The 13,543-nt window shown below is 43.3% G+C and overlaps 1 protein-coding gene across 2 annotated transcripts; it reads right to left on the bottom strand.

Moving 5' to 3' along the window:
• Nucleotides 1-3,767: 3,767 nt before the first annotated feature.
• Nucleotides 3,768-9,536, bottom strand: klhl22 (kelch-like family member 22). Of its 2 annotated transcripts, none has more exons than XM_058637189.1 (7): nt 8,849-9,536; nt 7,707-7,872; nt 7,312-7,635; nt 6,805-7,214; nt 5,791-5,983; nt 5,221-5,454; nt 3,768-5,056 (listed from the first exon to the last, which is right to left on the bottom strand). In XM_058637189.1, the coding sequence occupies exons 1-7, from the start codon at nt 9,091-9,093 to the stop codon at nt 4,721-4,723; spliced, it is 1,908 nt and encodes a 635-aa protein (XP_058493172.1). In that variant the 5' UTR covers nt 9,094-9,536; the 3' UTR covers nt 3,768-4,720. The 2 variants fall into 2 exon arrangements, with proteins under 2 accessions (XP_058493172.1, XP_058493174.1); XM_058637191.1 differs by having other exon boundaries at nt 7,324-7,635.
• Between the last annotated feature and the right edge of the window lie 4,007 nt (nt 9,537-13,543).

Raw genomic sequence — 13,543 nt, 5'->3', positions numbered from 1 at the left:
GCACGGCTGAGCGTGATCGTGTGCACTTTACACAGAAAAACACATTCGTGCGATACAGTAATTCATTATAAATATAGCACATTTGTCTTATTTTGTTTTAAAAAAGCAGGTTGAGTGCAGGCGTGCAGGCTCTGCAGCAGACCTCGGTCACCATCTGTCGTTGGTGAATGTTTGTATTTGCTCTTTTGTTGACGTAACGAGCGTCGCTCTGCAGTTGTGACAGAGCCCAGCATGCATTAAAGACACTGTAACGCCGAGGCCCTCCGCTCATAAAGCCCCGCACGACTCTCATTCTCCATCTCAAAGAGCCTCTAAAAGGCATGTAAATGGGGGGGCCCCCCCATCTCCTCCACCCTGGGTGGATATGAGCCGCTAATGACTGCTGTAAAAGTGCAGGGGGGGGGGGGGAAGGGGGGAGGATATTTATATATATATATATATATATATATATATATATATATATATATATATATATATATATATATATATATATATTAGTAAATATAAAACCACAGTGTGAGAAACTGGGAGAATTTACTATTTAGGATTTTAAACAGCATTTCCTTAAAACATCATTTTAGATTTAGATTACAGAAATCATGTAAAACGACTCCGGAAGAAGTTTCCTGGAATCTTTCAGTGGTCGCGTATAGACTTCTCAAATACTCACATCTCTTTATTATATTATACATATATATATATATATATTATTAAATTAAACTTATCTCTGGATCCTGATATGAAGTTTGGTTCGATGTTTCTTGTCCATTGAGTTTTTCATAGTCAAACAGGAATAGGAACGAAATGATCAACAATATCTTATTCATAGAAGAGCTTCGACTTAAATGACAAACAATTCACTGCAGTTTTATTAAGGAACCCCAGTCAAACTTATTAACTTATGTTAAGGCAGGAATACATGTTTTTGTTTTATTTCTGCTTGTTAAAAAGGTAGATACAATAGGATTTACACTCATCCGCCACTTTATTAGGTACAACTGTTTAAAAAAGGAGCCACAAAACAACATTTTTCAGAAACTGCTGATGTTAGTCAACAGCTGCTCAAATAACCACAGGTTATTTATTGGTAACCAACCAGAAGAGCATCTATATGTTCCATATATTATATAAAAAATACATGTTAAATGCTTCACAGTGGCCCGAACATTGTTCCCATCCACAGGTGACATTCCCTGTCCTTCATCGACTCATCTCTGGACCCCCTCGTCTTCAAGAATCAAAGTGGTTCACTTAAAGTACTTCCCCCTCCCACACGTCCACAACTCCACTGGGTTTAATCGTCATAGCTCAGTGTCAGTGGGTGATTTGGGGCCTTAAATTGCTCCAGTAATGGCTGCACATCGACCTGGACTCCGATGTTTGTTAAGGCAGCCGACAGAGTTAAGTGTGTCTTAATATGTCTTAAGTGTCCCCGCGGCGCTCGTGCAGCTCTGGAATGAAAAGGACGCTTGGACGTCCAGTGGCCGGTGTCAGCAGATCTGTCCAGACTCTGGCAGGGGCTGCTGACACGATAGTGTGAAACAGAGGAGGGGGCGGGGGGGGCACTCACTTAGGGCCAGTGGGGGGGCAACAGATGCAGATGAAACAGAGGAAAGTGGCAGTCGGCCTTCATGAAGCTGACGGAGTTGGGAGGCCAAATGGAGAGGAACTGATAGAGACATGGGGCGGAGTAAAGGGCAGGATGCAGCAGTCTAAACAAGCAGGGCGGAGATTTGGCTCTATATGTTTGAACATGTACAACAGCTCTGTTTCAATTAGAACGTGCCACCTCATTTAAAGCTGAATAATATTTGATTTATCGTGTCTTCTCTTACGTTACTACGTCATTTAGAGAAGAATTATTGGATGCTAAACCCCTCGTTTTGTGCACTTCCTGTGGAAATGTGGTCTCAGCCATCTGAACCCTTTAAATGACATCTTTTTTAAAATCCCCTGCCCCCTTTAAAGCCAGTAACATGTCAGCGTGTGCAGTGAAACAGGTAACTGAGGGCAAGGAAACAAGGAGTCTTCCACACAAGCACATTTCACTTTCAGCGTTCCAGTGCGAGCCTTCACTGGCACTCACATTTATAACGTTAGGCCACGCCCACTTCACACATGTGCCGCTGATCACAGTAATTAGCCTCCACCTGTTGAGAGGCAGCAAACAATCAAGGGTGATGTTTCAATGTTAACATAGATAGAAAAAGGATTTCTAAAAGGTTTTAAACATATGATAAATACCTTTTTAACTGTGCAAACATATATTAAATGCCCATAGGTTAAATTCAACAGCGTGTGCTGCTATTGGACAGCTCATATTTTTGTTATTCATAAATAGTCTCAACACAGGGAACGTGACTTTTGGACAGAAGGTAAGGTTTGCTGAATTTCTACTCATTTAAATTGTCTAATTAGCATAAGGAGAATGGCTCAGTTGTGACACTTTACTTGGACAAGCGCATGATTCACAGTTGAAAGGTACAGGGTTAATAACGTTTGTAAAACATTATTATGCTATATAAATAACATGCAGGGCTAAATTCAGCCTGTGTAGATGCACCACGTTGTAAAACTGGCATAATATTGTTGAAATTACACAAAAAATTTTGAGTTCTTGTTTCTAGGTTATTATGCGGTTATTTTACTGGCCCCGCCCACTTGAGGTCAAATTGCAGCGTAATGGTCACTCAGATGATTTTTGCCCCTTTTGAAAAGCAAACATTTTTTAATTCAAAAGTACAAGAAGTCCCTTTCTTCAGACTTCCCTCCGAAGCTCCGCCTCCAGAGCGCAGGAACACGCAACAAACACGGATTCATGAGCGCTGCGCAGCATCGGTAACTTTGGGTACTAAGTTTTTTTGGATATAACTTTTGGAGCGTTTCCACCGACTCGACTCGACTCGACTCAACACGGTTATTTCGTGTTCCCACTAGCACAGCACCTGGTACCTGGTATTTTTCCAGTACCTGCTCTGGCGAGGTCGATACTCGCGAAGAACTGAACGAATAGTTTTTAATGAACTGATTCTAATGATTCAGTTACAACTGCTTTAGAAGTCACTCGTTTGTGTGTGTCGCGTGTAAATAAAGTCACGACCGTTTCATGCAGCCGTGCAGCGGTGACTCCGCCCACGTTGAAGAGGTACTGTTTTGTAAGTGGAAAAGCAACGTAAACCGTGTCGTGGAAATTTTTCATCTCTGTGACTTTAGCTTTAATTAAAAGGTTCTAATCGAATTGTGAAGAGGATTTTAAGTTAAAGTTCAAGTTAAAAAACAGTTACAAAAAAAAAAATGCTCCAGAAAATAATCCGACCCTAACCCTTTAAATACATCCTTGAGGGTGAGTATTAGATTACAATGTATGGAAATGTTTTGGTTTTATTCCTTTTCTACATTCTGCACCTTTTGAGTATTCTGTTATAAATGTTTTTGTTGTGGCTTTATTTTTCATTTTCTCCTTTGGTGTATCGTTGTACAGTGTTTACTCGGGTTAAAACCTCGCCTTACATCCTTTTATACCGCTATAATCTGCTTTTATGCATGTAAAAACGATCAAAATCACCCTTGATTGTTTGCTGCCGCCCAACAGGTGGAGGTTAATTACTGTGATCACCAGCACATGTGACAAGTAGGAGTGACCTACGTTATAAATGCGAGTGCCAGTGTCAGAGTGTCTCTGAAGGCTGGAAACTTCAACACCTTCAGGGAAGCAAAGAGTTGTGTTTTTTATCGTGACCTCAGTGAACAAGACAAAGTCCAGAAAGAACTATTGAGATGTTATTTATTTTTGAAAAGTTATCCAGTATGAGAACATTTGCACTTCCTGTGTAACACGAGTTTCAACACGTTCCTTCTTAAGACAGAATTCATCCGTGTCGTCACACATGTTATTGTGAATCAAGAGTGAGGGGGGGAAAACAGAAGCTTATAGCTGGACTTGGCAAATTAAATGGTTTGGTTGAGATGACAGACATCAAGACTTCCTACACACACACACACAGCAACGAAGTGTGAATAATAATAATAGAATAATCTCAGAGGCTCAGAATCCGACTGAACACACATTGATGAATTCAAATTCACACGTAAACACAAAAAAAGGCACAATGTTAAAATGTCTTTCAGTGACTTGAGACGATGTGATGATCATTGCAGTTTTGCTCACGAGAATAAATAAATAAATCAACTGGATTATTCTATATTTTATAATCTGGACACGTTCACTTCCTCGCTATAACAATTAAGCGAACGCATATGAAACCCACAAAAAAAACGTCTTCACTTCCCAAAAATGTTACTCATTAGATAGAGATTCACATAAGACGTGTGAGAGCTGCCGGAAAATCCCAGTTATTATCCCATTGAGTCTTGAAATAATCAACACACGCAGCTAAGAGTTGCCCACAACACCGTGTTATTGCATAGCCAGTAGTCTTATTATCGTTATTTTATATTGCCCAGAGACGGGAAATCGTTTCTCTGTGAAAAAAATGACACACAAACAGAAAAAGTGAGAGGAAATAACGAAGGAGCAGCAACAGACAGTCACAGTAGTGGTGTAGGAGTTAGCTGTGCAAAGATTGTGGATCACACTCAGAGGCACTCAAAGTGATCAGCGTGCAAAAAAAACACCCAATGCTGCTGCAACAAATTTAACAGATTTAACATGCTGCTTTTTTTTTTTTAAAAAGTCTCCAGTGCTTATATGTCCTCCGCTTCAGTCCTCGCTCGAGTCCTCCGAGTCTTCCATGTCTTCCCATGAGGCCTTGATGCGCTGCTCCCAGCTCCTGGCCTGGGCGATGACAGCGGGAGGCATGAGCGCGACGCAGGCCGCCATGCCGGACACGCGGTCCTTGAACTCAGTCTCGCTCTCCCACTCGTCCGCGTCGGCGTTGTACGCGTGGACGTACTTCATCCGGTTGCTCTTGTCGTGAGAGCGTCCGCCCAGGACGTAGATGCGATTGTCCAGCACGGTGACGCCGGGTTCTCCGTGTCCGCCGGGAAGCGGGGTCACCAGAGACCAAGAGTTTACGGACGGGTCAAAGCGCGCCACCTGAAGGAAAGCAAATTAAAGAGAGACAGAAAACATCTGTTGAAAGGCTCCTCTCGGCCTCTGCATGAAAACATTCAGTTGGATATTTACACAAATATGGGTAGCACATTCAATTTCTGCCACTAAAGCTTATAAAATCCTCTGCATGGCTCCTGACATCGTACCTTCAGGACGTCGCGCCGATATCCGCGCTGGTCGTTGCTTCCCCCAATCACGTAAACGCATCCGTTGACACCCGCCATGCCGTGCCAGGCGCGCTCCACTGGGCCATCGGCGCACGCCGTCCACTGATTTGCCACGGGGTCAAAGCAGTAGGTCTCTCGGAGGTAGGCCATCCCTCTGCGCCCGCAGGTTATATAAATCTTACCACCCGTCACCGCTCCGGCATGTGCATACACCTGCAGAGAAGGTTGGACTCGCATGAGAGAAATGTCACAGAATGGGGGATACCTGGTTTTAAAAAAGCAGGAAGGTCCAATCTACTGCCCTCAGGTGAACACGTAGCAGCACCATGTGGTTGGTATCAGTATTACACCCAGGGTTGTTTTTCTGCCTCATATCCTATGGATATCATAATTATGACTTTTTATCTCATAATTATGACGTTATCTCATAATTTCGACTTTAATTTCAACTTTTATCTCATCATTTCAACTTTTTATCTCATCATTTCGACTTTTTATCTCTTTGAGGATATTTTTTATTATTATCAAGAAATGGGCTTCCACACATACCTCTCTTTTTAGTGGCGACACACACTCCCACGTGTTGGTGTGCGGGTCGTAGCGCTCCACTGAGTCCAGTTCATTGCTGTAGTCTCTCCCTCCGATGGCATAAATGTGGCCTCCCACCACACACACACAGTGGTCAGCGTGCTGCTGCTGCAGCGACTGGATCGTGCACCACGCGTTGTGACGAGGGTCGTACCTGAGAGGAGAAGAAATACTCAAACTCCAGAACCTCTGTACAAGAACTAACGGAAACTTTCACTTTGACTTTTTTTTTTGTTTTTCTGACATTTCGTACACTAAATAATTAATAATATATATTAAATAATAATTATATATATAATAATAAAAAAAAAAGATAGTAGATTGTTCCATGCATAAACAATGGAAGGAGAGGGAGAGAGAGTCGAATGGCTAATGCTGCTTTTCCACTACATGGTCCCAGCTCGCCTCGCCTCGCCTCGTGACAGCGCGGCACGTTTTTTTTTTTGCTTTTCCATCAGTGATTTTTTTAGTACCTGCTCTGGCGAGGTTCCAAGCGAGCTGAGCCGATACTATGCGTGAAGTCGTCACGGGAAGAGTTGCGAGCAAAAGTCCGACAAAAAGAATCAAAGCGAACAATGCCGAACAAAAAGAATCAAAGCGAACAAAGCCGAACTGCAGATCAGTTAAAAAGACTCAACAATCCTGAAAAAGTGCGTTCATCTCCAACATTTAGCAAAGGAAATGTCTAAAATCTCAATATTTAAGAGAGGACTCGGGTGTTTTTAGCGACAACACTGCTGAAAGCCTGCGATCGCAAGCCTGTGCTCCGGTTAACTGAGTCTAATGATTCAGTTGATCGAAAAACAACTGCTTTACAAGTCACTAGTAGAGTTTTACAGCTAGTTTCATGCAGCCGTGCCGTGATGACTCCACCCACATTGAGGAGGAGCTATATTGTAATGGAAAACCAACCAAACCGTCTAGAGTCGACCTGTGCTGGGACCATGTAGTGGAAAAGCGGGTCTGTGTTCTCACCTCCAGCATCGGGTCTCGGCACGAAACCCGTTGGTGTTCTTGTCTCCTCCGATGAGATAAACAAAGTTGTTGAGCACAGCGATGCCCTGGTTGGACATTCGGGGGGCGGGCGTCGCATCAAGAGTCCTCCATTCGCCCCAGCTCGGGTGGAACACCTGAAACAGGTGCTCGTTGTTGGCGTGGGAGCTGGAGGAGAACATCCCGCCGAAGCCCAGGAGGCAGTGGAAGGTGGAGCGGGGCTGGGTGAGAGGAGTCTGCAGGACGGGCTGCCAGATCTCCTGCTCGTGGTAGCGCAGGGCGGCCGACACCGAGTCCTTCAGCGGACACTGGTCCAGACGGTCGCACAGTTTCTGCAACACCTGCTTCTCAATCAGGCTGAAGCGCACAGCATCAACCATCTTGAGATTGTCCTTTTAGGTCATTGAAATAAGAGAGAGATGAGTGTAAAAGAACACGTTACAACTATCTTCCACTAGAAATACTGAGCAAAAGAAAATGCAGACACACCTTGGAACTGACCTGCAAGTACACCTGGTCAGTTTCCACCTGCTCAGGACTGTAGTGGTAGTGAAGAGCGGCCTCGTACACCTCGTTCTCACTGTTCACCTCCAGCTCGTCACTGCTCAGCGCTCTGAAGACCTCGTCTTGAGGGAGCTGCCGGTAAACGTCCGTCCGGGACAGAGTCTGGATGTTCCTGAGGATGTAGGCGTGGACCATGGCTTTAAGCTGCCGCAGTTCGTACAGGTCGGCCAGGTGATGCACCTCCAAGATGTTGCTCTCGTCCAGCCAGGAGAAGAGGAAATCGCAGCAGAAGCCGATCACGTTCTCCAGCTGTAAAACAAACAATTAAAAACATTAAAAACAGCTTCATTTAAAGCAAAACAAGGAAAAAGAATGCTTACCTGTACCAGTGTGGCAGCTATCAGGACTTCCTGAACACTCTCCAGGTCTAATTCCATCTCCGAGGTGTAAATGTAGTCCAGTATTTTTTTCATGGCCATGTAGGAAACACCATGAATTGGAATCTCTGTTTCCTTTGTCTCCCGCAGGCCACCAGCAAACATTCCCCTGGTGGAAAAACGAACAGAAAGGAAGTTATTAGCTTATATTAACACGAAATGTCACAGCAATTCAAGTCTTCTCGACGTTGGGTTTTTCTGTGGCACGTTCAGATTTTCAGCTGATGAAGATTTGACCAAATGACGGTTAAATAACAGCTAAAATTGCATAACTAACCCAAGAAATTACGTATTAACTAAATTTTAATACTTGAAACTGGTAATAAACAGGTTTGTCAATTAAACCTTTGTATGGAAACATCTTTTTTAAGTGTGAACAAATGTACTTACTTGAAGTCTTATATTTTAAACCTTACTCTTACTTGAAGTTGTATATTTTGTTGTGTCTTATTTAAGTGCTTTTGTTATTTATTTGTGTGCCTGCAAAATCTCGTTATGTCCTCATAATGACAATAAAAAATGGAGCTCTGGTTTAGCTGAACACAAGAGAAGCATCTAAAGCACAATCCTATACATAGGTGTGATGACATCACATAGTCAGTACACCCGTGTCCTGTATACACCGTTGTGTACGTGGACACACGTCATCGGTACCAGGTTTCATGTCATGTACAAGAGATAAAGGCGGACTGATGTCACGGCACAGGCAGATAAGTCAACACAAGAACAAAAATCACTGAAAATGGTCAGTGATCATGTGTCAAAGTTGATAAAAAGGGGGATGAATGGCGTGACCAGGGTTTGAGACACCTGAGCTCACTGATTAGATTGTGCTTCAGTGTGTAAATAAACCACAGGAATCAAATTAAATCAAAATAAATCAAAATACGACTGGTGTGTATATACTGTAAATGATATATGCAGAAACAAGGAGGAAGAGTGGTGGAAAGTCTTTGCTGATGGTGTATCACAAATAAACAAATGGGCAGATAGACTGTATTCACGTGCATTATTGTGACCCTCCAATCACAATAATACCGATGATGGAAACTTATTGGGAATATTGAGCTGTTTCATTCATTTACCTAAAATAATCGCAGGAGGCTGCCAGCAGTATACGGTGGGCTTGGATAGGTCGCGCTTCCACCAGCAGCACCACATCGAACAGGACGCCGCCTTGTCTGAGCGCCAGCAGGCCGTCCAGCAGGCTGCGGAAATGGGCTGAACTTCGGTAGGTTCGCCGGCCCGGACAGTCCGAGGGGCCGGCGCGTCCCACCACTCGACGCAGCTCTCCACCGTCAGCCATGGACAGACACTGGTGTTGAGGCATGACCGCGCTTATGTCTCCGGTGCAAACATCGCTACCTCTTCACATGTTTGTCAATCTGTCACTGATGGAGCAGGGACAGGCTTGCGGCTAAAGCTGGGTAGTTAAAGCTAAAACACGATGACAACGCGACTAAATAAACGGAGCTTTTAAACAATATATTAGCATTCAAACGCCGCTAAATTGTCAGCTAATGTTAATATCTGGAAACACGAGCTAGCTCGGTAACCACGGTGCGTTACGCTGACGTAACGCGCTCCAAAAACAGTTTTTTTTAGACTTTTAAAACCCTAAAACGGCTCGACCGAGCGAGCCGAATTGCGTTTTGCCCAAACAAAAGAAGCGTTCGTGGTGAAATGGTTTGTTTCACGGTGACACGGGCGGGCTGCGGAATCACGAACACAGTCGCCTGATTCTGTGACAGATCAAAACAACTCCTGTTTACGTTCTGCTGTCAGGAATCAGGTGACCAAAGCGCTCGTGTTGACCCGCCCACATCTGAAAACAAGCCAATCACAAGCTGCTTTGAGTCAAAGGAGGGGTGGCGTCATATAACAGCGAAATAACAATAATAATGTACTAATAACACAAATAATAGTAATAATAATACAAATATAATAATAGTAATAATAAGAACGGTAATAATAATAGTAATAATAACAATAACAAGAAATTAAATTAATTAAAAAAACGTAAAAATTAAAGTGAGCTCTTAAAGAATAAATGAAATACATGAGCCAATAAAGTTTTGAATTAAAAATGGGAGTTAATATAAAACCCAGGTGTGATTAAAACTGTCAAAATAGTTTGAGTTTTTCTTTTTAAGATAATGATTATTCAGAAATGTAATAGATGCTGTGACTCTTCCTTTTTAACACAAGAGGAGGCTGTTTCCTGTGTCTGTGTACAACATCCCTGCTATATTTGTACCACAGACCTGTGCTTTGATAATGTCTCCAGTTAAAGGACACAGTCTAATGAGCAACCATAGTCCTGCTGAAAGTAGTAAATGTAGTTTTATTGTAAATACTTACAACTGTATACATGTTTATTTAAAATATCTTTGTATTTATTCATATATAAATCACCACCATCTCCTGGTGACAACAATCCAGATTGATTTGACCAGTTTGATAACTTCATAAGCTGCCAAATAGATTACCCAGCTAGATTTCTGGCAGGCAGTTATGATTTTGGTTTTGTTTTTCAATAAAATTGAAGCTTCCATATGATTGCTCGGGTTTTATAATACCATTCATCTTCATGCCAAGGATTCCATTTGCATATATAATTTCCTGACATAAAGAGAAGGGATTTTTCCAACCTGCAAAAACACCCCTGGAATCATCCATCATTTGATTTATTCTCTATTCTCATATACACTGCGGTGGAAAGCTCAGGGGAAATTGATGAGGGTAAAGTCCCAGCGGGTTTTTGTCTTAGGTGCAGAAAATTCTCTTCCAAATGATTGTCTTTTTTTTTTTAGTTTTGCATTACATTTTTGTTTTGTTTTGTTTGTTTTGTTTGTGCTTGACATGTGATCCTTCAGTCTCTGTGATAGAAAGGATGCTGTTTCACAACATGCACTCTCTTCTCTCTCACTCTCTACAGGGAGTATAGTGTTTGACTGCAGATCAAGAGTTCAACTCTGGGTGCCCCCTACTGTCTGGGATTTACATGCTTTGTAGGAATTATAATTCTTTGCATTAATATTTACTCCCTATCTCTGGATCCTTCCAAGATAGCGACAAACTTGGGTGTCATGATTGATGACTAACTCAATGGGCTCCCCAGCTCCTAGTACAGGCTTTGGTCGTCTCCCGCCTTAACTACAGCAGTGCCCCGCTAACAGACCTCCCCACCTGTGCTGTGAAACCACTACAGATGGTCCAGAACGCGCCGGCGTGCCTGGTCTCCAGACTCCGATCCAGACTCTTTTCATGTGTCGTTCCACGCTGGTGGAATGACTTACCGAGTGCTAACAGAACAGGAGCTCTTGAAGACCCGGCTCTTCCATGAGCTTCTTCTGCCCTAGCACTTACCTTTTACCTCCTCCCTGCACTTGAATCCACCTTGGCACCTCCGACGCTTTGGTCATCTCCCTCCTTACCTACAGCAGTGCCCTGCTAACAGGCCTCCACACTGTGCTGTGAAACCACTACAGATGGTCCAGAACGCGCCGGTGTGCCTGGTCTTCAATCAACCATTAAAGGGTACATGTCACCCCTCTGTTCATTGAGCTCAACTGGCTACCCTTAGCCGCCCGCGTCAACTTCAAATCACTGATGCTAGCCTACAATGTTTTGGTTCTGCTCCCATGTCTACTTAAATGCTCTCCTAAAGGCTTATGTTACCCCTCTACTCCGTTCATCCGGTGCCAAAACCACGCACTAGGCGATCCAGACTCTTTTCATGTGTCGTTCCACGCTGGTGGAATGACCTACCGAGTGCTAGCAGAACAGGAGCTCTTGGAGACCCGGCTCTTACAAGAGCTTCTTCTGCCCTAGCACTTACCTTTTACCTCCTCCCTTCACTTGAATCCACCTTGGCACCTCCGACGCTTTGGTCGTCTCCCTCCTTAACTACAGCAGTGCGCCGCTAACAGGTCTCCACACCTGTGCTGTGAAACCACTACAGATGGTCCAGAACGCGCCGGCGTGCCTGGTCTTCAATCAACCCTAAAAGGGTACATGTCACCCCTCTGTTCATTGAGCTCCACTGGCTACCCTTAGCCGCCCGTGTCAACTTCAAATCACTGATGCTAGCCTACAAAGTGCTTCATGGTTCTTCTCCCATGTCTACTTAAATGCTCTCCTAAAGGCTTATGTTACCCCTCTACTCCGTTCATCCGGTGCCAAAACCACGCACTAGGCGATCCAGACTCTTTTCATGTGTCGTTCCACGCTGGTGGAATGACCTACTGAGTGCTAGCAGAACAGGTGTTTTGAAGACCCGGCTCTTCCAAGAGCTTCTTCTGCCCTAGCACTTACCATTTACCTCCTCCCTGCACTTGAATCCACCTTGGCACCCTCACCCTCTGTCAGACCACTGTTCCTATCAAGTGGATTTCTTTCCAAGATTACTTCTATGTAGCTTATTCCTCTCTTTTTTTTAAGTTGCTTTGGATAAAAGTGTCTGCTAAATGCTTCAATGCTAAATGTAACATCATGTTCAGTAAGTGACATAACACATATATTTTATTAATTGAGCAGACATTTGATGAGTCATTTTAGCTTCACTTTTACCTTCTCTGTCTTCAACATTATAGAGTGCAGAGCACAAGCTGTATTTTGCACATAACCATATACTGACAGGAATATTATGGTAGTGTTACAATGAGCAAGAGACATAAACCAGATTTACGCATCAACCAGAGACAATAAAGCTGCTGGTACCTATATGCGTCGTTATTATTTCTTATTTTCTAACAGTATTCTTCTTTATTGTTATTGTACAGATTGCAATGGCACCCCCTGAGATCTAGAAAATAAAGGCATTATGAAATAAATATATACAGCACTTAGGAAATTGAAAAAATCTGTAAACTTATAATTGGAAATGGCATCATAAACAAGAGAAGAGTTGCTCGAATTATTATTACTATTTTTAGCAGTGTATGTTTGTGTTTTTGTGTTTGCTTCACTATGTTGCTGTAATGGTTTTGATAATGTACCTTTTGTTGATATTTTAAAGTTATACCCAACAGCTTTTACATTAATACTCAGCTAGAAACTACTAACTCAAGCTGTAATAGCTACGTTTGTAAAAAAATGACATCGGCAAAGGACTCTTGCCTGACTTGGACGGCTCCTCTATACTTAAGGAAGGATCCTTGACGTTGAGAAGCACTGATTGTGTTAGTGCCGCTGTTGGGTTGTCAGTCTGTGTAAAAGGCTTGAACGTGCGGCTCCCGGAGATCGCGGAGAGTTTAGGGTTTCGCCGGGACAAGAGCATTCCAGTGCATTAGCCTCAGACCGTCTCCTCTCATCAGGGGACACAGGGAGACATGACGGCAACAAATGACAATAAATGGACTGCATTTACTAAATGAACTGTCAGACCTGTGCTACAAAAACACACTTTACAGAAGGGGGGATGTTACCCGGACATGACTGTGAGCTTAGTCAAGAATCCTGCAACTGTAAGACCCTTAACCTTCATTCATGTAATTGTTGAAGGAGACCGTCTAACAAAGCCATTACTGGTCATTGTGTGACGAGTGTATGAGCAAACAAACAGGCTCTGAGAGGAAGGAGTGCAGCGCAGCCTGTTGCTTGGGAAAAAAAGGTAAACGCTCCGCATCACGGGTCCCATATCCGAGATCCGATAAGAAAAGAATGAAAGCACAATACAACTGATTAGTTTGGGACAGCAGAGCTCCAGTGGTGTCATTCAATCTGCTCGTAGCCCATTTAACATGGTTTCCATGCCAACTAACCGCCAAGGGTTGCAC

Source organism: Solea solea, chromosome 8 (genome assembly GCF_958295425.1).
Source record: "Solea solea chromosome 8, fSolSol10.1, whole genome shotgun sequence".
Classification (NCBI taxonomy): domain Eukaryota; kingdom Metazoa; phylum Chordata; class Actinopteri; order Pleuronectiformes; family Soleidae; genus Solea; species Solea solea.
Note: the sequence above shows the minus strand (reverse complement) of the source record. Positions and strands in the feature narration are given on the sequence as shown.

Coding starts and splice junctions, on each gene's coding strand:
- klhl22 (XM_058637189.1), bottom strand. CDS start 9,093: ATGCCTCAACACCAGTGTCTGTCCATGGCTGACGGTGGAGAGCTGCGT. Junction 7,215..7,311: donor ACTTGCAGGTCAGTTCCAAG/GTGTGTCTGCAT, acceptor ATGACCTAAAAG/GACAATCTCAAGATGGTTGA. Junction 5,984..6,804: donor GCCGAGACCCGATGCTGGAG/GTGAGAACACAG, acceptor TTCTCCTCTCAG/GTACGACCCTCGTCACAACG.